Raw genomic sequence first — 24,286 nt, forward strand, 5'->3', positions numbered from 1 at the left:
TAATTTAATTGCTTTCCGTTTTTTAAGTAGTTCTCAATCCATAAAAGAACCCATCTTCTTGCTAAGTTTACTTAAGGACCTTTCCTACTCCCCTCCCATTCTTTCTTCTCCTTCTCCAAATCTCATGAGGGGATTGCAGTATCCTGACGGGATACAGTTTTTCCTGCTTCCTCCTACCTGTCCTATGTAGTTCTCTACTGCAGTCATTTGCTTCACACCTGAGTCCTTCCCTCCTCCCCAATCTGCTGCCGTTCAGATTTTTTGGACTACAGCTCCTATCAGCCAGCATGACCAATGCTCAGGGATGAAGGGAGCTATAGTCCAAAGCATAAGGACAGCTGCAGGTTACCTTCTATTGCAAATACAATTCAGTAGTTGAAATCCCATTACCTGGTTGTTTAATTCCTTTAATGATTCATAGTACTTGGACCACCAATCCAGCTCTTCTTTCTCAGGCTTTTCCTCCTCAAATTCTTCCTCCTTCGGCATGAGTTTATCAATTGGGAGTTTCTTCAGAGGTGCCTGAGAATAAATTATCTCAATCTATCAAAGGCATGTGTGAACATAAGGGCCCGACTGGGTTGGCCCAGAAGCTTCATCAGGTCCAGTGTCCTTCTTCCAACAGTGTCAATGAAGCCTATAGGCAAGCTCTAATCTATTTCCCCAGCAATGAGTAAGAGGTAAACTGCTCCCAAAAAATGGAGGTTCCATTTAGCAATCTGGAATAACAGCTGATGGGAACTGGAGTTCAACAGTACCTGGAGGGCCCCTAGATTCTGAATTCTGGTCCACATGTTGCTGCTTTACTACATCATTGCTTTCCCTAATTCCAGATCATTTATGAATACATTAAATGGTACCAATTTCAATAGCAAATCATTGGAAGACCCTGTTGCTTATATCCCTTATTTGTGAAAACTATCCTTTTACTGCATTTCACTGGATTCTTATTCTTCAGTTAGTTACAAGTCCACAAGAGGACTCATCCTCTTATTCCTGTTATGTTCACTCAGAAGTCATTCATGAAGGACTGTGTAGAATGTTTGCTACTAAAATGCTTCTACCGACACTCTCAAATAATTCTAAAAGATTAGTGAAGCAGAAATTCCATTTGGGGGAAGATTAGCATGGCCCCTGAGCAAAGCTTGTTCTATAGGTTTGATAATTCTAACTTTTTATTTTATTTTTTATTTTTTAATAACTTTTATTTTGCTTTAAGTAGGTACATATAAACAGGTACATATAAATATAGATAACCAACATTACAAAGGAAGATTCCTTAATAGTAATGGGGGGGGGGGAACCTACAAAAACTACAAATAATATCAAAGTACATGACACAGAACATAAGCAACTATGGGAAAGATAAAAGGAAAAAGGAAAAGGAAGATGAGCCAAAGCAGGAAAGCTCATCTAGTGTACACTTCTAACTTTAATCACGCTTTCCACCAATTTTCTGAGCTTCTTATTTCCCAGATTCTCCTGGTTTTATGTTGACTGATTACTAATGCTCTGATATGGAACTGACTCACATCCCTTAAACCATATCCCTTAAACCATATTACCTCCCACAATTGTTGCATGACTTTTCCTACAAAGGAAATTTCTGACGGGAAAGATCAAAATGCTTTCCCTGGGGCAGATGTGCATGTGTAACATGCATAGCTCTCTCACATACACACCACAACCCATGCCTACTGCTAGAGAAAGCAGTAACAAAGGACTGCAACTCAGCACTCCCTTTTGTGATAAATATCTAGGATTTAGGATAAAAGGATGTGTCTGAGAATCTTCCCTGGGGACCCTACTGAAATCTGTGAGGATCTGTTTCCAATGATATCTATTTGCATTTACACCCCTGCTGTTTGTATCCCCCACACTTTTCTGCTGTTCAGAAAGGTTCCCCCACCATGAAGTACCTAAGCTTTTTGAATGATTCAGCTATGTGGAAAATCCATTTCTGCAATGTGGATTTAGAAAGGCACTTCCTATGAGCCACAGCACTCCTCTAACAGCAGAATCTGTGACCATCCAATTGCTGCACTCACCTTTGCAAGCTTAAGGGGATTTACTTTGCTACCTATGTCTCCAGCAGCTGCACCAATATTTATTACTGTCTGACCAGCAGCTGCACCAATGTTTATCACCGTCTTCCCAGCAGCTGCACCAAGATTCAGAACCGATTTGGAGATTTTTGGCCGTGAGGCTTTCCGTGCTGTAAGAAAACAGTATAAATTGTATACTTTAGTATGAATACATGCCTTCACCTGCTGAATCATTTCTGCTTTACTAACCAGTTATGGACACACCCACGCCATACATTTAAAGCACATTCAGTGCACACTTAAAGCACATGACTTCCCCCAAAGATTTCTGGGAACTGTAGTTTCATCCTCCCTGAGCTGCAATTCCCAGCACCCTTAACAAACTATAGCTCTCAGGATTCTTTGAGGGAAGCATATGCTTTAAATGTGTGTTTAATGTGCTTTAATTTTATGGTGTGGCCCTGCCCTTTGCCACCCACCCACAACTTTCCTCAATTAACTGACAAAGAGAAAGGATGTTGTATTTAGATGTACCACTGGCCTGACTCATCTTAAAACTCCTTCATGAAATACAGTCTCTATATGTTCACAGCATGGGTTTTAGGTGGAAATAATACAATCTGACTCTGAGAAGATATTAAAAAAGCAAAATGGAGAAATACTGAAGTTTAGGTTGCTTGCACTTTCTTGCTACCATGGTCGACTTAGATTTTTCTTTCAAAGCATGGTGCTTTGAATGTTTTCTGCCTTGGCTTTGACCTTCTGGCATAGGAATGCCAAGAAATTAGATATGGCCATGAGCAGCAGAGTAGCTCTAGTCCAATGCCATGTGCAGTGTGTCACACTCTGCAAATGTTAAATCCCAGCACATAAAACCTTAACTTGACCCTCACACAATTCCGCCTCATTGAAAGGTCCTTAAAGGAGTTGGGATTCTAAAGACTCACTTTTGGATGGGCTGTCGTCTTCCTCTTCCAACTCATCTAGCTCTTTAGGAGCAAATTTCATAATATGGGAAACTATGTGAGTTCCCACCATGACAGAGCGTCCAAAGGCCCTCTTTTCCACCACGAAGATACTGAGAGGTGGGTGCAAGTACACCTGCTCTGGAAGCTCCTGTGGAATACAATCAGGTGCCACAAAGCAGATTATTTATTCATTATTAGTCATTTATTGATTATACATTGCTTGATGCCCAGATGACTTCTAAGCAGTGTACAAAGCACCTACACATATACCACAACATTGTTAATATACAGTAAATTTAAAAATACACCAGGATCAAAATACAGGTGGCAACCATTTTGCGTGCATCCAATTGATGCAAGAACGAAGGGGGCAGAACAAGGGCAGGGTGGGGGCGGAACAGGCTTATGCATAACCACTGAAATGCACAATGACCTGGCATGCAGCCCCCGCACAAACAGGGAGTTGCCTGTACCCAATAAAACAACGCAGTTAAAACTAACATCCATGAATAAAGTATACAATAAAGCAATCCTTTTAAAACAGCCCACCAATGACAACAGAAATTAAAACAGTAAACTGAATTAGTAATCTTGGTCAGCAGTTAATATAAGGTCCCAAATAAGATTCTTTACTGTATAAAGTGATTTGTTAACTGGTGGGGTGGTTCTATATCCTAGTTCAACAAGATACTGTGAATGATTCACATCAACCCTGGCAACATTAGGAAGAGAGGTCAAGTAAAAGGTATGGATTAAGAGTCAAAATCTCAGAATAAATCCAAAGCTGCTATAAGTAATCATTTCAGGCATTAATCACATATACTGGTTGGGTTGCATGTATGTTTTAGTGGTATTTTTAATGCAGCTTTTTTACTGTGGCATGGTCTTTCAAGAGCAGCAGCTTGCTCCATCATTGGAGCTTCCACAGGTATGATAGCAGAATTCTACAGCTCTGCTCAAGACCAAAGTATCAGCCATTCAGCAACATTCAGGTTGTTGGTCAGCCATTTCTACTGATAATCAAGCACACAGAAACCTCAAAGGTTCTCAGTGGATGGGAACCTTATTTAGCAGAAATGTATACAATGTGGAGGCTAATTCAAGATAATGGGAGCTTCTAAATTACTGCCGTACAACTCTGGTTTTTTTAATCAGGTAATGGAAGGCGATCCCAGTCTTTTAAGATCTGCCTCTTACTCACCACATCAACAAATTTGACAAGTTCATTGAAATTTGGGTTCTCTTTGTACACTGTAATCACTTCAGATTCCACTTTCTTCCCAGCACATTCAATGATCACCTGTGGCTGGTCAACCTCAAACAAGTTCACACGCTTCAGATCTCTCAGGCCCCAAAACAAGATCTAAAAAAAGAAAGAAAGCAGAAGAGTTGACTCTTCTTGGTACTCCGTACAGGGTCCAACACCCTCCTTCTCTAAAATGGTCCTCTTCTCAAAAACCACTGAAGCACCTTTCCCAATACCCACTCTCAGATGCATTCTAGATTGTTAACAGACCTATATGACACCCACCTACTCTCTCCTGTTCTCTGTTTGTTGCAAACTAGCCTATGGTTGCAAGCCAAACGCCAGCTGAGGAACAATGGATCTTAACATGGTGGTGGTGCTGGCCTGGACAGAAGGCAAGGGAATAGGCAAATTTCTGTGCCATCTTGGAGCTGATGTAGTGATTGGGCTGAATTAGGCCTCATGTAAACACATGAAGGTCGTGGCCTCAGTTCATCTCTGCCCCAGAACATTACCAGCAAGGATCCCACCAGCAGCATTTTCACTCACCCACACATTTGGTGGGCAGAACAGAGAGTTCTGTGCTATTGGAGTGACACTGGTGGAGACACCTCCATCCAATCCCTCCCACAGCCTGGTGCAAAGGGAATTTGGATTGCATTCTTAGTTACTGTGTGTCAAGCTAGATTCCTTCATTCTCTCCTCTGTTTATTTCCTTGCGGCTTTTTCACAAAATTGTGCCCAAATTGGCTCATACAACATGCTAAATGAGCAACAATTAATATGATAATTGCAATTACATATTAGGGATGATTAAAAATAATCATCATGTCAATACGTAAGTGGGAGAATCCCTATAATACTGATGTATTTGAACATGTTAAAAACAAAATGGTTAGGTTAAATAAATCCTTTGCTAAAAGAACAAAAAATAATGTTACCTCTATACGAAACTCTTTAAGGATTGGTCGGATACCTTCAGGGATAATGAATCGTCCAGAACGGGGGTCTCCCAGATATTCCGGCTCCTTGGGTTCTACATCACTAGGCACTGATGGCTGGACAGCACAGAACAACAATTTAAAAGTCTTCTCTATAGCTATGTAGACTTAAATGCCCACCTGATAATTTATCCACCAATTACCATCATAACCAATCCTCACTTTCTAAAGTGAAAGCTGTCAAGCCTTTTCCCTCTAATCCCAGATGTATGAGCAGCTCTGGTTGTGGGTCGTCATCAGTGAGAGATGGTCATTGGTTATAAACTGAAAGGCACTTGGGCACTTCCTGTCTCATATCAAGTCTTTCCATAAAATTCTTTCCCATCAATGCTTCAGGATCCTGTTCTAAAACACAAGGCCCCTCTGCTAGGAGAACGTGATGAACCTGAGAACTTGGTTTTATCACAAATTCTGGTTAGTTTTTAAACAAGCCAACATCAAACAAGGGGATATGAAGCTGGCTTGTTTAACTAGCCAGAGTTTATGATAAATCACAATCCCTGGTTTACACACAAAATTAAATTACAGTTAGGGATAAGTACATCTATCAATGTTGGTGTCTCTCTGTTTCTCCTTACTCCAGTCTTAAATTCAGTTCTCCGCATTTCCATATCCATTTGCAATTTCTTTTTTTAAAAAGTCCTCACAATAGAGATGTCCGTATGATATTTTGCCTAATATGCACATCGCTGCAAGCAAATATTACACATTTTTATGTTATTTTCACTAATAAATGCATTATAATAAATACTAATGCATTTTACACCAGTGTATACATTTTTGTACACATTTCTTGGCTGGAGAACTTTGCAAAATTTGAAGAAGGGGGAATGTTGAAGGATGGTTGTGTTTTGGTTCATGTGGAAAGTGTGAATGCAGTAGATCTGCCTTTAAATGCAAACTGAAACAGATTTCTCCCCCTTCCTTAATTACAATGAAATGAAACACTGGCAAAGTCCTCCAGCACTGCACAGGATGAGGTGATGGAGCACATGTCCATGAGGTTTCACTTAAACTCAGTCCAGCTCATCAGCACAAAACTTTACTGTTACATGAGATTTGGGCCATTTTTTATTATTATGAGACTATTCATAGGCTGTTCACAACCTATTCAAGCTGCCAAAGACATCTCTGTAGCCATGAGGTGACAATGAGCCCACTTACCTCTAAGTAGCCACTATAATCCAGTTCAATCAGCTCAAAGACAGCAATTAATTCCCCAGCTGCTTTGTGTCCCTTGTAAATGTCAAAAAACTGGAGAGAAGGTTTGCTGTATGGCTCATCTACCAGCTTCACCAGTGGTGTAACAAAGGCTCTGCCAAGGAACACAGGTGAGCCCTGGAGAGAAGAGGAAGCAGCTATCAGATATGGCAAGAAACATTATTTCAGGAACCCAGTTTCCCATTAGATTCAATGGTGGGCATTTTACCCACACTGCAGCACCCTTTGTATCTAAGAGCAATGAGCTCCCTTACCTCCATCTTCACTGTATCACAATCCTGCCTCTGCTTTTTACTTTACTCATGCAGAAAATTCACACAACTGAGCACTGCCCAGCAAGCCTGCTGCTCGAGTGACTTAACCTCTCCCCCAACTCATTGTTTAGATTAGGAACTAGATTAGTATGAACATTCAGCCCACCCAAGTGCTTGACTAGATCAACTATATTGGTGTAGGTTTTTCTGCAACATGCCATATATATTATTCCTTCAACCTGCTGGTGGTTCCCAAACCATTCTGAATTGCTTCTGCAGGAAAGTGGGGCTATGGTTGATGTGAGTTCCTGGTCCTCGAGAAGCTACTGCAGCAAAATAGAAAATTACAGCCACACAAAACAGGTGAGAGTTTATATGTTCAAACTTACAAATTTATTGTAGTCAAAGATATTGACAACAGCAATTGGAGTCTCTGTCTTCAAGTCCTCCTTCTTTCCATCGATAATGAGCTGGTCATACAGAAGTAATTCATTCCACATTGGGCTGAGTGTCTCTTCCAAGATCTGAATTAACAGAGATCAAAGCTGCTGTTTAAACAGCTCCTTTAGGACCAGGCTAGACCCATGCAATCCACAGTCATGTATATCTTTCACCCAACTTACTTTTTAAAACAACAGCTGCCCCAGGAGTCTGTGAAATTAGTAAAGGGAAGGAGTGCTTAACCATTTCCCTTCCATTCTGCTTGTGGGATTTTCATGGGTATCAGGTTGAACAACCTGGAAACAGAGTGCTGGACTAGATGGGTCATTGGTCTCATCCAACAGGACTCTTATAGTCTTTTACTATTGTTACAAAAGCCCGGTGCCTGGTCCTCTCTCTGCCAAGCAGTGGCAAGAGCTCATGGGGCCACAGGCACACACACAGGGTCTGTGTCCCTTTGGAGAATGGAAGACATGGCAGAGACTGTCGTGCTTTAAGAAATATGATTCATTCACCTATTTACACCTTTAGTCTGCATGGAGGGGGTCCAGATCTTATGGCATAGTCATTCCAAGAGGCAGCAGCATAAGCTGCCTGCAGTCAGCACACTCCAAAGATGGTTCTCCCCTCTTCTTCTTTCTTCCTCCCAGAAACTTCTTGCTCTCCCCCTCCCCAGCAGTTACCCTGGCAACCTTCCAAATCCCCATTCTCAGGTCACACCTGTGGCTAGAAGTTTGTAACGACCCTCAATGGTTCTCTGTTGTTTCCTTAACAGCCCTAGCTTGGCCAGGCTACCCTTTGCAGCTTATATTTCTACCTTAGTACCAAAAATAACCAAAATGGCATTTATTAATTTTATCCACATCTATAACACCATTTTCCTAAAACAAAAACAAAAACATCTCCCTGAGCGTTTTCCCCACCCCTGTGTTGTTTAGTCGTTTAGTCGTGTCCGACTCTTCGTGACCCCATGGACCAGAGCACGCCAGGCACTTCTGTCTTCCACTGCCTCCCGCAGTTTAGTCAAACTCATGCTGGTAGCTTCGAGAACATTATCCAACCATCTCGTCCTCTGTCGTCCCCACCCCTATCCTGGACCATTTCAATATTCACCTGGGCTATCAAATGTGTTTACTCACAAGTCTGCTGCAAATACACTTACACATGTAGTCTGGCACTGAGTTGAAAACACCACTTTTGCAAATGGATCAGAAAGGCCATTTTCATCAGCTGGGAGAATCCCCCGAGCCTGGTACAAATGGGCTCGCAGCTGAAAGTAACTGAAGTCTGCAAAAAGCAAAATGCATCTATCAGCTTTCCAAGATGACAGCCATGTGTGAGGCTCACACATTAGACAGGACTTTGATGTGAATCATTGCTGTTTCCAACAAGTTTACAATGGGGTGGAAAGATAAATATATCCAACAGCATTTAATCACGAAAGTCAAACTGCTAGAACTAAAAAAAAAAGCTTCACATGAACATTTCATTTTTAAAGCTCAGTGGAGTCTTGTGGCACTTTGAATAACTGACTAATTTATTATGGCGGTATAAGCTTTCATGGACCAGGATCCACTTTAGATCCACTGAATGCTACCTTAGCTAAGTTGGCAGGTATATGTTTATGTGTGTGTGTGTCACACAAACATACACCTGCCAACTTAGCTAAGGTAACACACAAACACACACACTTGAGTGATGAGGGGATGTTAGCAGTGAGCTCACTAAGGAGTCTTCCTTTAACATATCAGAGTCTGTATTTCTTCACTCTGGTATGAAATTGCTGAACAGTAACATATCAAAAAAATTCAGTTATGTGTGGCATGAACGTATATTGCAGGTTCTTATCTCACTATGGCGTTTGACAATAGTGGCATGTGTGATAAGATGGAGCCACTCTCCTAGCACTAATGTCACTGCTGTTTAGTGGAATGGGACAGTATCACTGCCACCAATCAGCTGCGCCACAGCTTTGTACAACTGGCCATGATGGTTAGGGCTGATGGGAGTTGGAGTCCAACAACATCTGTGGCTACCCTTACATCAGAATCTTCCATCCTGCTCTAGTTTTGAGTTATGATATATTTTCATTTCTGAAAGGACTGGGAGGTAACAAAAAACAATATGGTCTTACCATCTCTGTTGAGCTGACTGGGTGGGATGTACGCTGGAATCCTTGCGGCCTGCACAGCCTTATCATATATTGGTTTGAACTCCTCTGGTAGCTCTGCAGTGCTGTTCTTCACATATTTAGTTACCCCAAGCCACATGTAGATTTCCAGTTTTGCAAAGATGTCACCACTCCGTGACCCTGGAACCTTTAAGCCCCAAATAATATTTTTTTCCAGTTAAAATATGGTGAGGGCAAGAAGTACTGATACAGTAAAAGCATGAAATAAATTATTATGTCTGCTTCCACACATAAAGCAATGTTCTAAGTGTGTGTGGGGGGGGGTGTCAGTCTGGGTGATAAACATGAGTCCCTTCCAAACCTATGATCCTGTGTATGTGAAGTTAGAATCTATGAGAGAAAACCTGCCATTTATGTGTCAAAAGAGGTTGCCCTGTTGCATAGGGACAAAAGGATGGGCCTTTTCTCACCTCACCTGGCGGGATGCTATGCCACCCTAAGAGGGAGAGCAATAGGCCAAGTGGGGGTTTTGGGTGTGTGAGTTTGTGGCTGGTGCTGGAAGCTGGAGACACAGAGGCTTTATCTTGCTCTATGCTGGATCCCAAAGCTATGGCCTGGGGCTCTCCCTAGGAACCTAAGGGGAGGCAAGAGCTGTGGAGCCTCTCTATCCTATGCTCAGGTTGTATATATGTGTAAATAACACCATATATCCTAAAGATACTAGTCTCCAATGACCATTCCAATACAGTGGTACCTCAGGTTACATACGCTTCAGGTTACATACACTTCAGGTTATAGACTCCGCTAACTCGGAAATAGTACCTCGGGTTAAGAACTTTGCTTCAGGATGAGAACAGAAATCGTGCTTCGGTGGCGCGGCAGCAGCAGCGGGAGGCCCCATTAGCTAAAGTGGTGCTTCAGGTTAAGAACAGTTTCAGGTTAAGAACAGACCTCCAGAACGAATTAAGTACTTAACCTGAGGTACCACTGTAGCACTGTATCAGGAATTTTAAGAAATGTTTTGTTTTGTTTTTATATGTGGTGGAAGCTGCTCAGAGTGGCTGGGGAAACCCAGACAGATGTGAGGGGTATCAATAATCAAGTTGTTGTTGTTGTTGTTGTTGTTGTTCCAAGGAAACTGAACCATTGGTAAGTAAGTGCTGGAACCCCTAGAGTCTCTTGCTGCTTGGAGGGTCATGTGCATGCAACAGAAATTTAATGAGCAAAAATGGTGAGCACCCACCTTGAGAAAGACCGTTTGTATCTTGGCACAGTCCTTGCCTTTCTCCTCTTCTACCACTGCATAAAGGATGTCTTGGGCAGGGATCCGAGTGTATGCGACACGCTTGTTGTTGCTAAACATCCAGATCAGGACATCAGGGATAGGACATTGGGGCTGGGTGCAGGAATGAGAGGGAAAGCTGAAATAAAACTAGCTTAATTTTTTTTAAAAGTGCAAACATTCTTTTTCCTTATCTGTGGGGAGGAAGAGTTGAGTTTTTGTTTTTTGTTTTTAAATGGAACTTTTTGTTTGAGACCCGAAGGAAGGTGTGATTCATGGGCGTAGGCAACAGATGTAGGGACCAGAGTGGGAGCTAAGCTTCTTCGAATTCATCTCAACCCTTGATCCTTTCATGCACCATCCATACACCTTTTGGTTTGGAACGCATCACACTGAATTTCTCACATGCACTCATATTTCTCCCCACCCCGCTACTAAAAGGACTAGAAACCTGTTTGCTTTCTTCTTTCAAAACATAAACAGAAATTCTAAGGATTCTAGGGTATTACTAGAATATCATGCTCTCTGGTGCAGTGTCTTCTTTCCCAGTTGCTTGAGCTACCCAGCTTTTAATGTATAATGTATAGGAGCTCCCAAACCTGATTGCATTCCCACACCTGCAATTACATACCTCTTTAGCCAGGAAACGCAGCTTTGACAAGATTATCTTTGTCTCATTTACTTTCTCCTTGACATTGGTGCGAGTCAGGCGCCTTCTTATGCGCATCCCCTGTTTTGCATATAGTATCTGAAGACAAAAAGATCACATCTTCTAACCATGAATTTAACCACATAGGGGACCAAGCTGAGAGGTCCCATCTTCTTTTCCCCTCCATCAAAAGGTGAATCCCTTCTTCTGCTCTCCCACACCTCCTTGCAAACTGCCCATAGCAGAGAATCTCCAAATTCTATAGCTCTAAGCTGTAGATTGCTGAGGAATTTGTGTTTTCATAAGTAGAAAGTACTACTGTAATTTTAGAAATGTTCATTTCACTCAGAGAAAGGGCCTCTCTAGGTGGGATCACGTATGACTGGCCCAATACCATCACAAGGACAAATCATGATTAATGCACAATAAATAAATAAAAAGACATCTGGAGGGGCCCTGAGTTTGAACTCGGGGATTGGAGCAGTAAGGGGAGAATAGTATGGGATGGAACAGTCAAGGCAGAATGCAGCAAGGGGAAGAAGGATGGAGGCCATGCACTGATACCAAGGGTTAAAAGGAAACAAAACAAGGAAGAGAGGCAGGATAAAGCATAGAAAAAAAAAAAGCCATAGTGTTCAGACTAAGGAGGCAATTATTCCTTGCTTGGAACTTTTTCAGGTCCTTTGATCAGTAGGTCCTTTGACAAGTAGACTCTACTTGTTAGAGAGACACATAGTTATGTTTTCAAGTAGGACCTGGCTGCAGCCTGATTATGTGGGTTTCGTATGATTTGCTTCTCCCTTGCAATATTTTTCTCAGCAAGTGCAATTAGTAGCTTGAAGGTGGGGGGGGGAGTCTGCCTATGAATAATTAATTGCTACATGAATGGATGCCAATTGGTAATCTAGATCCACCTCGCCAATGGGTTTCAAAGCTATGCACTGATCTGTGGAAACTCTGATAGCCACTGAACCTGGCAACACATTGAGGGTTCCATGTTTACGTTGGGTAGATGAAGGTCAGAGTATTTGTTGACACATGGTACATTCAAATTCCTTTCTGCTCCTCAAGAGTGCATGCACACAGCTTGATCACATGACTTACAATGTTTTGTGGGAGAGATTTCATCCGGCAACGATCAAGGTTGTTTGGACGGGCCATGGGCTTTTTGTCCACGTTAAGAGAATACTGCCTGGAATCAGAGAAGCTGTGAGTTCTGAGCTCATGACAGCAGCACACACATACCACACAGGCTGTAGCTACACATATCACATGAAAACATGAGCTGAATTTAATACAGGGTTGGGGACGATTCTGGTTCACTCTGCACTTGGAGTGAACTTTCCCATTTCACCTCCCTTGGACCCACGCTTGGATCAAAATGCTGACCTGTGGATTAAGCACCATAGTCAACAGCCCAAACCACACATGGGTCTGTACTGTACCTATAAGATGATCTGAGGGTTGCCTCTTTCTCCCTTTTAGTTTCTAGGATTTGTAGTTCTTGGACTCCAGGATATTATTTCAAGATGATTGCAATTATCTGTGGCTGAGGGAGCTAAAAAGCCAGCTTTATGTGAAAAGAAATCAAATATGTAGTACTAACCTACATCCAGCTACAAACTCCTCTAGCACCTGCCGAAGCCTCTCATCTGCCTTTGATCTTGGTCTCCTCAGGAGCTTCTCCACCTCTTCTAGTCCATGTTCCTGTTACGGCAAATACAATAATGATATCAGTCCCAGAAGCAACATGTATTCTCTTATGTTATTGAAGTGTTAATTTACTACACTACATAATTGTGCTGAAGGGGGGAAATGATTAAAGCAAGCTGTTCTCACATGCATAAGCAGGAGGAATCTAGCTGGTCATTAACTTGTCCATTAAGTTATTCAACCCATACCTCTGGGTTTTCTCTCTGGCCAGATTTAAAAGAAAAGGGAGGTGCTTGCAGAAACCACTGGCTTAACTCACATTGCAGTTGTGGGCAATGCTTTGTAACAGCAATTAAAAGAAGCCAAGAGCTAAAACAATTGGCAATTGCCACATTGCTAAAATATTGTTATGAGTTTACTGTATGCATAGACTGTACTGTATGCAGTTACCCTCCCACCCACTGGGATCCTGCAAGTGTTAAAATATAAGCCAGGCTAGCTTCCTGTGTTGAAGTGATAGCCTGGATGATGAGCTATTAATGGAAACAAAGGAAAGGAGCTCTGTGTGATATGGCAAATGGGTGTGGCCCCTCCCCAGCTCATGGTTAGTTTGGGGGGGAAAGTCAAAGTTGATTTGCAATGATGTAACCTAGAAGGAAAGCAGCAAGCTGGAGAGAGAGCCAGAGCAATGTTTGATTTCTGTTTGAATCCAAGGCTGCAGCTATGGGAGAAACAAGACCTTTTTGGGGGTCTAGATGCAGTGAACCCCTCCACTGAAGACTAAGGTTGTACATATGTGTAAATAAGCCATATATGATAAAGACACCACAGTCTCTGCTGTACCTCATTTCCAAAAGGAAACATGAATCCTGGGTGAGCGCCTGGAATCCCTGGAATCTCGCACCACCCAGAGATGAGGGTGGGGAATACAAGTCAGTATAAAATCAACAGAGTTCAATAGAAAAGCTAAACAAAGCAGGGGGGAAAGATCGCCTTAAAAGTTGGAAGTGCAGGGGCCATACATACTTCCTGGTGTAAGGAATTCCAAAGATAACAATGTAAGTATCTCATATATAAGCAGCAAGGATGTCATCCTTCATCAGGAACAGAGCTGAGAGTACTCTGAATCTAATCTCAATCATGCTTTTTCTCAGTCCAGTTAAGGATGTGTGGTGCAAATAAAACAAGTATATCAGAAAAAAAGTATCAGGGATTGACAGAGCCTTTAAAGGTAGAGCAATACTTTACCAAACGCTCTGCTATTTTGACAATCCAGTTGGAATTACAGAGTCTCCAGGTATAATCTTCCCAATAGCTCCAAACATACACACAGGGCTTCTCATGCAGCATTGGCACGCAGCTGTAAGAGCTAAGAGCAGCAAACAGAGAAGTTTTACAAACCTTCTACTAATAGCTAACAACTGTCTGCATGCCAGAGTTATACTCAGATATATAATATTAGTAAGGTAAAGGACCCCTGAATGGTTAAGTCTAGTCAAAGGCAACTATGGGGTGTGGAGCTCATCTCACTTCAGGCCAAGGGAGCTGGCGTTTGTTTGCAGACAGCTTTCCAGGTCATGTGGCTAGCATGACTAAACCGCTTTTGGCACACGGAAACGCCATTTACCTTCTTGCTGCAGCAGTACCTATTTATCTACTTGCACTGGTATGATTTCGAACTGCTAGGTTGGCAGGAGCTGGGACAGAGCAACAGGAGCTCAACCCGTCGCACGGATTTGAACTGCCAACCTTCTGATCAGCAAGCCCAAGAGGCTCAGTGGTTTAAACCACAGCACCACCCACTCCCTAATATCAGTAGGGGTGGCTTTACAGGATAAAGAACTCCTTTTCCCTTGATGTTTTCTTTTTTTAAAAAAAAAAGCAGTGCCAAAGTACAGAAATATAGAAAGCTGTGTTTCTGCTACACAAATTTGACATAGATGAAAATCCATTCCACTTTCCCAGGCCAAATTTAGATAGTAGCATCGAACAGTTCCTTACTGGATAATACAGTAGTAATTAAAAGGCTTTCCTGATCAGAAGGGCTTATAAAGTTCTATGCAATAAGGAAGTTTGGGGAGACGATGCATGCAATGACATTGGGGGGCAAAACTTGTGAGTGTGTTCCTGTCCCCTTATACAGTTTTGCACTCAGGTGTTCAGACAAATGCCTCAACATAATTTTTTTAATGTATTACATTAGAAATGAATGAACAAACATGAAGATACAAACAGGGCTAAGAGTATGAAGAGTAATTACTTGTCATATTCAGTGGGTTCAGGTCTTAGGTTCTCAGTCATAGATTTATCAAGCAAAGGTGTACTTGGTGCTATGACTTCAATATCCAGCTCATCATCTGAACTGGGTTCCAGCAAAGGTTGCTTTTCTTCACTCTTTTCTCCCTTCTCATCTTTCTTGGAAGTTTTGGTCATCACTTCTTCAGCTTTGCCATAGTTCCCTTGAAGATGAGTATAGTTATTCTTTATTCTCATTAACATTTCATATTTATAATGTTATATAATTATAAAAATAAATTTATAATATTTATAATATTATAAATATCTCTGGAGCATTAACAACTTGTGTTCCTAAAATGCATGCTCTAGTATATTATAATCTACGGTCTGAGTTAGAGAGCCGGGATAAATTCAAATCACTTTGTAGTAAAAGCCAAACCTATCAAATTCACACTCATATGAGAACCAAAACACAGCTTTCCTTTAAAATTCTTACTTCTCCGAGTTTTGCGATGCAGTTCTCCAACACACCACTTACAAAAAATGCATATATTGGGGGAAACTGCATAAAAATTGAGATCTTTGTGAAAGTAGCATGCATTAAGTTAGGGGATTTTTTTTTTTTGGGCAAAAAAAAATGTACATTAAAATGGCTTAGAAAGATGTGTTTATTAGGATAAATTCACATGAAAATACTGATGAATTTCCATGAGGATTTTAAAAATAAATAAACAAATAAAGCAAATTGCTGCAAAATGTGGATAGATTGATAATTCTGGAAAAATTAGAAACTGAGAAAACTCAAACTGACATTTACTTTCATCCCTCATCTGAGTAAAAGCAATGAGTTTCCATTTTCCTAGACTGTTCTCTTGCTTGTACTTACAGTGAACAAACACCTACATGGGTAACCAAAAGCTTCCACTTTCTCAGGTGCTTTAAGAGCAATGACAGTGAAGGCAGAGGCAAACAGGGCCAACTATGTGTGGAGATAATCCACTGAGGGCATTTTCCAAGCCATTTTGGAAGTGCTAATCCTTAAGCAAAATGTGCCAGGCTGCAAACCTGGCCAATTTCACTGTGGCCTATTGCAGACAAGGCTGTATATTTGGTGTAGTTGCAGAGATAAGCATACAAGGTAGTCACAAAGAGAGGGGCATTTATATAAGAGAATACGAGAATAGAAAGCATGAGAGAGAAACAAAAAAGGAGACGCATTGGGAAGAAACTGTTTTAAAGTGAACACAAGTCTATGTCAAATTTACCTATGGAGATCTCAAACTTCACAGGCTTGCTACCTATTGCTGGCTCCATCATAGTCACCTCAAAGAAGGAGGCAAAGAGAAGGAATTCTTCTTTCACTCCCAGGGCATTCTGAACAACAACAAAGAAATATAGCTTCAAAACAGCCTAGGTATACAATATTGACCTCCTCAAATAATAATTCAGAAAACTAACTTGTGGATAAATCCAAGTACTAATTTGTGATGGCTGCTAAACATTGACACCAATTCAGGCTTCACACATCTATTGCTTGTATTGCAAGTTTATTCATGGCCTATTCATAGCCCCTTTGGGCTGGGCTCTAAAGAGGGACCCAGAGTAGGGTTTCTCCTCATCGAAGAGAAGGCTGGGTGGGGAAAACTGGAAGCTGGATTCTAAATGAAGAGACAAGGCAAAGTTAATTCACTGTGTCTTAATACAACACACTAATCTTAATACAAATGCCACCCAAGACAAACAAGGCAAAACAGCTGCAGGGTTCCATAGGTGATTAGATTAATGACTGGCTGGCTCAGCTTGGTTTCTGTTTTACAGGTCAGTATATGGATGATATCATCTTGGGAGAAGGATGTGACTATTGGAGAAATAAGTCAATCACTTGACCTAGAGTTCTGAGTGCAAAAGAATACTCATGCAGAAGTCAATGCATTAGATGATCTGTCTTCCTTATATGTAAAGGATGCAAGTGCCTGTGAAGGCCAGAATATTCTGGGACCCATATGACTCTTCTGTACATGGGACTTAAGCAGCAACTAGTTTTAGCCGCAGACACACAAAGCAACAGAGGCATGTATCCTGCCTTAGTCCCATTAACCCCACATCTGAAATCTGTCATACAAGACAGCTCAATTGTTTGTTTGATCCAAAAGTAGGGTTGCCACCCATCCCTTAAAATACGGGTTTGTCCCATTTCGGCAGTACAGAGTCCCTTGCCTGTTTGTCCGCCCGTTTGTCCAATTTTTGAAGCCATTATCTTCCATGAAAAAATTAAATCATCATTTGTTCACTCCCCCTAACCTGCTTGTTTGGTGCAGGCTGACATGCTTGGCATCTCAGAAGCTGAGCCTGCCCTCTGGTTAACTGACATTCCAGGCTCAAGCCAATGGCTCAAAGAGAACGAGGGAAATGTTTGCTGGAGCCTAAGTCTATAGTTTCAAAGGTCTATAGCTGTTTTGATTAAAAGAAAAAAGAAAAAACTTCCTTGGAACTGTAAGTCAGGCAACCTACTACATTTACTTATTTCATAAAATGTTATTAGATTTGCAGCCAGACCAGGAAGGGAAGGCTCTATGACATGGGTGTGGTGCTTTTCTCATTTCATTTGCCCTTTTCGCTGTGATAGAGCAGGTCAGAGCTCTTTGTCCTTATCTATATAATTCTGTTGTATAATCACCATCTCTACCTGCTCACTGTTCCCATTGCAAACACTGTATGAATTGTAAAGTGCTGCATAGTTACTGTAAAAGCACATGTGTACCAAACACTTTCCTTTCCTCCACAGAGTCTAAGGGGAGCGTTATCTGCTAGATCAGGGATGGGGAAACCTTTGGTCCTTCAGATGTTGTTGAACTATCATTGACTATGCTGGCTAGAGCAGCTTTGAGCTGGAGTCAAACATCTGGAGGGGCAACATATTTGCTTAAGCGTCTTGAAACAATTTATCACAACTCTTTAAATTTGAAATGTGAAAGAGATGCTTACAATGTCAAGATTTCTGAATTTCAACTTAGTACCTACCTTGCAACATAGTACCTTTGTCTTACATAGTGCCTTTGCAAGAGACAATTATATTACTTTTGTAGCTGTCCAGGAAATGTTTCATCTCTATTCTGGAATTCACATATATGTGTGTATAGAAGGCAATGCACACAGCCAGAGCTTTGCTTTAAGATCTAAATATGAGACTTACCTCTGGGAGAGGATGGAGGTCCTCTACCTCCACAATCACCTCACTTGGCTGGTCAGACTCCTCCAGGACGTCACCCTCAGCTTGGCTTCGTTGCTGCTCTTTGACAGAAGCTTTGGATTTCTCCTTGGCCTTTTTGCTCTTTTTCTTCAGCTTCAGCTTACTTAAGGCACCTTTGAGAGCTTCCACAGGCTTTTTCTCTGCTGCCTGGATAGTGCTAAAGATCTCCACACTAATGGCCATGAGAAGACGCCCGCGATAGAATATGCCTTCACCCAGACCTTCATTGAGATCTTTGTGCACATCTCGCAGGGCAGAATTCTTGGGTGATCCATATAAATTCACCCAGGTTGGGCCAAAGGTGGGATTAAAGCCTGTGGGAAAAGACATTTCTGAATTTGGTTCAGAATTTCACACATGTCATTCCCCACTACGGAGCAGAGCAGAGCAGAGACTCTTGGTGACCCTCCTAGATACTGGCTATAACCAAACAGAATTCAGCAGGAATGACTGTGGCCATATCCCATGGATTGCCTATGTACCATACATGTAAAGCGCACACACCCAAATCTTGGAAACTGTAGTTTGTTAAGGGTGCTGGGAAGTACAGTTCTGTGAGGGGTAAACTATAGTTCCCATGATTATTTGTGGGTATATGCTTTAAAGGTGCTCTAACTGTATTGTGTACATGCAGCCTTAGATTTCGGTGCCCATCAGATCTCCCCTACTTGTGCTTCTACACACAGAGAGATGGACATATTTGCATACCCGGCCAGCTGAGCTGTAGTAGATTAATTAATATTTATTATATGCTTGTATGTATTCCATCCTTCAAATATATTCCCCGGACAGGGAAGAATATAAGATTAAACATATAATAAAAATATTTAAAAACAAAAAACCCCACTCCAGACCAATCGGCAATGAGTGAAAGAATCATTTGAACATTCAGAAGTGCCTGCTCCTCTGAGGGGGCTCACCATTTCTGCCAGGATCAGATATTTGCTGCAGATCAATAAAGTGTGTGGCAAGGGCAACATCTCCAATGTTGGCATCATCCAACATTTGGACTTTTATTTTTCTGACAAGAGGCGGGAACATTTCAATGAAGCTGATCTGTTCGTTCCACACAGGTTCTGTGGTACTGCTTTCAACCGAAGTTTCTCCCTGAACCAAAGAAATGAATCAAGATTGCACGGAAGGGAAAACAATAGAAGTTTCCACTTTGAAACAACACAACATTAATTTTCCATTCATAATAACGTGTGGACATCCAATGAGGTGAATGTTGGAAGATTCAGGACAGATTTTTGAAAGTACTTCTTCACACAGCACATATTTAAACTATGGAACTTACGCCAACAGGAAGTAGTGATGGCCACCAACTTGGATGGTTTAAAAGAGGATTAGGTGAAGTAATGGAGGAGAAGGCTGTCTCTCTAATCAGTTTTCTAATCAGCTTCCTGCATTCTTAGTACATACCCTCTCTCTATTATGATGCATTAGAAAAGCATTTGTTCAAGTTACATAGACTGGACTGTTGCGAGCCACAAAACAAAGAACCAAACAATTCACAGAAATCAGTTGCTCAAGCTTAAACTTACCTGCTGACCGGAAAAAACAACTTGCACATATGGATCAATGAAGACTTTCTTCTCACCCACAATCTTTGAAAAACCACCCATGATTCCTGCACTCATGCTGGGCAGACCCTCTGCCTTGTACATTTTGATGCAGAATTTCGCCCATGGCCTTTCAGCTGGGACTCTTTTAGGCAGCAGCAAGTTCCTGAAAGGAATATATTTGAGTTCTAAATAGTGTTCACAGCTCCTAGAAAACCAGAGGCTAACTAAAATTGAAGGAAAGGAGATCACTGAATCAGAACAATGGCCAATTCCATCAGTTCTCTAATCTTGAATAACATTAGCTATCAATCTCTTGCCAATCCTTTGGGAGAACACACTACATACCTCTCCATAACACAAACTTACTTTTCAATGTCTTCATTCTGACTTGTTGAGGTAGTGGGAAGGGAACTCATTACATCCCCTCGTGCAATGACAGAAATGTTGCATTTCACAAAGCCTTTGACTCCTGCCCTGGTGTCCTTGGGGTCATGAATAACAGCCCACTTCTGGTAAAATCTGTGATCTAAAAGGACATAAAGAGAGAATATCTGATTCACAATTTTCTTGGATCCAATACATATTATGATGACAACTTCCATCACAAGTTCAAAGCCTCAGAGAAAAGCCAGCAGAGTTGTATTATCCTCACAAAGTACCAGGGAAGACACTTAGCAAGCAAAAGTCAATATCCATTCCCTGAAACCAACAGAGCTCTGCAGATTTACGGGAGGTTATGCACAGGAAATATGAGCTTTACTGAGGTCTTTCCATGGGCACGGTAGAAATTCCATGGAGCTTTCAGTTTTGACGAGGCAACACTTTGCACAATAAGGCTCATATATCCCCTGAAGAGTCATAATCCTGGCCAAGAGGGCTGTAGAGGGTTCAGAATCATGAGCGCTGGAGGAGGAACCAAGCTAGCCCTACCATAAAGCAAAGTAAGATTGGCTGTCACAGACAACAAATGCTGCATACACTCCAACATTTCTCTGATGAAAATAAGGAAATCCCATTCCATGATGATAATCTGGGCGGCTTCCAACATATAAAAATAATATTAAAACATTTAACATTTAAAAAAAATATCCCTACACAGGATTGCCTTCAGACCACTTGGGGGTTGAATAACTCCATTCGCTCCAATGCAAATAGGGACAACCTAAGGAAAAGTTGGACATTCTGGGATCAAATCAGAAATCAGGGTGGCTTCTCTAAATCAGGGACGTCGCTGGAAAATAGGGACACTTGGAGGGTCTGTTGCTGGCAAGAGGAATCAAGATGTTGGAGGTCAGAGTTATGTGAGCTATGCAGCCCTGCACCCTCCTCCTCACTTGCAAGTCTGCTACCCTTCACCAATTTTCAAGGAAGATTCAGCTGCCACCATCTGGTTGCCTTTTGTACATGGAATAGGGAAAGGCACAATGGTATCCTTAGTTTTCAGCAAAAATGTATTGGGGCTGCCCTGACTAGGCAGATGAAAACCCATTTTACAATGTTTTCATTCATTACTTAATTGTAAATTATGTTGTTGTGAAAGAAAGAGTTCAAAATAGACCATAATGCAAGGGCAACTCATATCATAGGCTCAAAGCAGATAACGGAAAAGGAAATCAAGAATAATTTCCAAGTACTGTACCTGGCTGGTTGTATATAGTCGCTAGATCAACCTTGAATATCCCTATGAGTGCACCTAAGAATCGGATCTTCTTTGAATGGAAGACCTGCACAGTAATACAAACCATACTCTCAGTATTGTCAAAAGGTGTGCAGAACATGATTAATGGTACAGTAGTAGCCTTCTATCAGCAGTGGTGGAGGGAACTGAGCTAATAGAATTGTTCTGTGGTTCCAAAGGATAGGGGGAGTGGCAAAAAAATGGCCAAGTTAAACTGTAGTATATGAAACAGAGACAAGTTTAAAGGATGAGGGGTGTATTTCAATGTTGTCGGTGTTCGCTAATCTTGTGTTATAAGTCTACAAATAAATTGTAAAGCTCTTTTTCTCAACAATGGTATGATTTGCCTGGTGCTTCTTTTCAATTTAGAAGTTTAATCAAATTATTTTTCCTTCTTGCAATGTCAGGATGTTAAATATTAATAAAGTATTTGAAACATATGGAACACATCTGCATGTCATTTATAAAAGCAGCCTCTATTTCAGCATTCCAGAGGACAGATACGGGGCATCATCACACAGATGATCAAACTGTCCCATGGAGATGTTGCAAGGTTGGGATGTTGCAAGGATTTTACAAGGCAACCAGCTCATCTCTTCCACCCTTTACAGCATTCATAGAATGCATTAGAAAACTGTTTCCTAGGTACTTAGAATTCCTACCTCCTAGGACCAAGGCAGCCCAGTATAGCTGAGGTTCAGATTACTTTAGCTGCTCCTTCAAATTTCTCCTAGAATACACCATTTTCATTGGACATTTGGCTTAACCCCTGAATCCTCATTTTCAGCTATAACAAAACTTTGGTTCACATAATTACATTTTATCTCATTTGTCCCTCTCCCACCTCTTTGTTTGTTGTCTCTCGCACTTCTAGATTGCATGCTCATTGCAGGGAGAGACCTCTCTGATGCTCCTGCAAAGTGCCACCTACACTTAAGGCACTATAAAATATCACGAACAAAAATAGTACAGTAATGCGTACATTGGTTTGGATTGTAATGGTTTCCACCGGGGCAGTCATTCTTATGAAACTAAGAATCAGCAAAACTTTGGAAGCAGAGGAAGGAAACCTAAAGCAGAGGCATGGTTTAGTACCCCACCTATTTTGTTATGGTTCTTTGCGCCCATGTTGCTATGCAATAAGTTCGTGTTAGCTCTCTCCCTATAACAGTGACCCACAATGGCTGATACTTACAGAAATCTCTATGAGTCTGTGGAACAAAACATCTCTCGGTTCATGGAATTCAAATGTAAAATACTGGAAGGGAAAGGTGAAGAATTCTGATTCATGAGTGCTATCATATTCCAAGGACCACAGTTGTGCGCCCCCCCCATGAGATACTTTCTTTAAAGCAGGGGTCATCAAACTTTTTCATCCCATGTGCAAATTTGCAAACTGGGGAAGCTGCCATGAGCAACACGCAAGCACTGCAACCATCCGCATACTGAAGCCATTCACACCTGCACACTTTACAGCCACACATATATGCACACATGGCATAAGGTAAAGGGACCCCTGACCATTAGGTCCAGTCGCGGATGACTCTGGGGTTGTGGCTCTCATCTCACTTTACTGGCTGAGGGAGCCAGCGTACAGCTTCTGGGTCATGTGGCCAGCATGACTAAGCCACTTCTGGCGAACCAGAGCAGTGCACGGAAACACTGTTTACCTTCCCGCCGGAGCAGTACCTATTTATCTGCTTGTACTGCATGCTTTTGAACTGCTAGGTTGGCAGGAGCAGGGACTGAGCAACAGGAGCTCACCCCGTCATGGGGATTCAAACCACTGACCTTCTGTTTAACCCACAGCGCCACATGGCATACACACATGCATTTGCTGCAATCTTGCACACACCAGTCACAACAATGCGCATACCCTTTCCTCACCAGCAAATAGGCTTGACAAAAGTGTTTTTGCTTCCCGCCCCCCTCCAAGTCTAACTGAAGGCAGAAGGTGGTATTCCTGGGGAAGACACCCTTCCCTCCCCAACTGCAACCCCTCCATCATCCCTCTTCCATTGTAATTAGGCCTGGGGGGAAACATTCCATTGTAGTCAACAGAGGACCTCTGTGTGGGAGGCATTTTGAGTCAGGAGGCTCACAACTGGGGGGGGGGTATCATTAACTTACCCTTCCCTATTTGAGACCCCCGTGCTGAAAATGTTCCCCACCCCCACAGTTAGGCTTCATTGAAACTTTGGCTACAATAAAACCTTTCTTTCAATCCTGATTTCGGCATGTGGAAGGGCAAGAGGGAAAAAGGACCCAGGGAAGGCTTCTGTGGGTGTAGCTGTGTATCTCCCACTTTGGCAGCCACTCCTCTAAACTTTTGAACCCATACCCAGCCCAACTCACTGAACCCTGCCCTCCACCCATCAGTTGGCATTGCCCAGTGAAGAGACCTGATTGACAAGTGGTTATTGTTTGGGGGGGAAATGGCCTCACAGGGAAAACTGGACGTGGCAGGGCAAGATTCGTCCATGGGCCAGAGGTTCCCCACCCATGCTCTACAGAGGTGCATAAGCTTAGGACTTTATCACATGTTGCTAAATTTCTATACAGAAAGCACTCTCCCAAAGGAATAAATGGTTGACCCACATGCTGATAATCCAATAGGTGATCATGAACACAGGGTAATTTGATTTATGTACTCCTGGCCTCCAT

The 24,286-nt window shown here is 41.9% G+C and overlaps 1 protein-coding gene across 1 annotated transcript in view; it reads right to left on the reverse strand.

The window, feature by feature from the left end:
• LOC114599467 (fer-1-like protein 4) overlaps nucleotides 1–24,286 on the reverse strand; it is a 51,278-nt gene that overhangs the window by 15,532 nt on the left and 11,460 nt on the right. The window contains exons 10-31 of the mRNA XM_028734764.2: nucleotides 22,818–22,880; nucleotides 21,584–21,668; nucleotides 20,311–20,470; nucleotides 19,924–20,107; nucleotides 19,300–19,486; nucleotides 18,323–18,693; nucleotides 16,395–16,503; nucleotides 15,152–15,350; nucleotides 14,140–14,260; nucleotides 12,845–12,945; nucleotides 12,343–12,430; nucleotides 11,221–11,337; nucleotides 10,551–10,703; nucleotides 9,311–9,494; nucleotides 8,339–8,463; nucleotides 7,125–7,259; nucleotides 6,425–6,598; nucleotides 5,201–5,317; nucleotides 4,215–4,376; nucleotides 2,993–3,161; nucleotides 2,049–2,215; nucleotides 391–522 (exon numbers count right to left, since the gene is read on the reverse strand). Coding sequence (XP_028590597.2) covers nucleotides 391–522; nucleotides 2,049–2,215; nucleotides 2,993–3,161; nucleotides 4,215–4,376; nucleotides 5,201–5,317; nucleotides 6,425–6,598; nucleotides 7,125–7,259; nucleotides 8,339–8,463; nucleotides 9,311–9,494; nucleotides 10,551–10,703; nucleotides 11,221–11,337; nucleotides 12,343–12,430; nucleotides 12,845–12,945; nucleotides 14,140–14,260; nucleotides 15,152–15,350; nucleotides 16,395–16,503; nucleotides 18,323–18,693; nucleotides 19,300–19,486; nucleotides 19,924–20,107; nucleotides 20,311–20,470; nucleotides 21,584–21,668; nucleotides 22,818–22,880 — 3,303 coding nt within the window. The remainder of the gene's footprint in view (nucleotides 1–390; nucleotides 523–2,048; nucleotides 2,216–2,992; nucleotides 3,162–4,214; nucleotides 4,377–5,200; nucleotides 5,318–6,424; nucleotides 6,599–7,124; nucleotides 7,260–8,338; nucleotides 8,464–9,310; nucleotides 9,495–10,550; nucleotides 10,704–11,220; nucleotides 11,338–12,342; nucleotides 12,431–12,844; nucleotides 12,946–14,139; nucleotides 14,261–15,151; nucleotides 15,351–16,394; nucleotides 16,504–18,322; nucleotides 18,694–19,299; nucleotides 19,487–19,923; nucleotides 20,108–20,310; nucleotides 20,471–21,583; nucleotides 21,669–22,817; nucleotides 22,881–24,286) is intronic.

The sequence above is a fragment of the Podarcis muralis genome, chromosome 5, assembly GCF_964188315.1.
Source record: "Podarcis muralis chromosome 5, rPodMur119.hap1.1, whole genome shotgun sequence".
In the NCBI taxonomy this organism is placed as follows: domain Eukaryota; kingdom Metazoa; phylum Chordata; class Lepidosauria; order Squamata; family Lacertidae; genus Podarcis; species Podarcis muralis.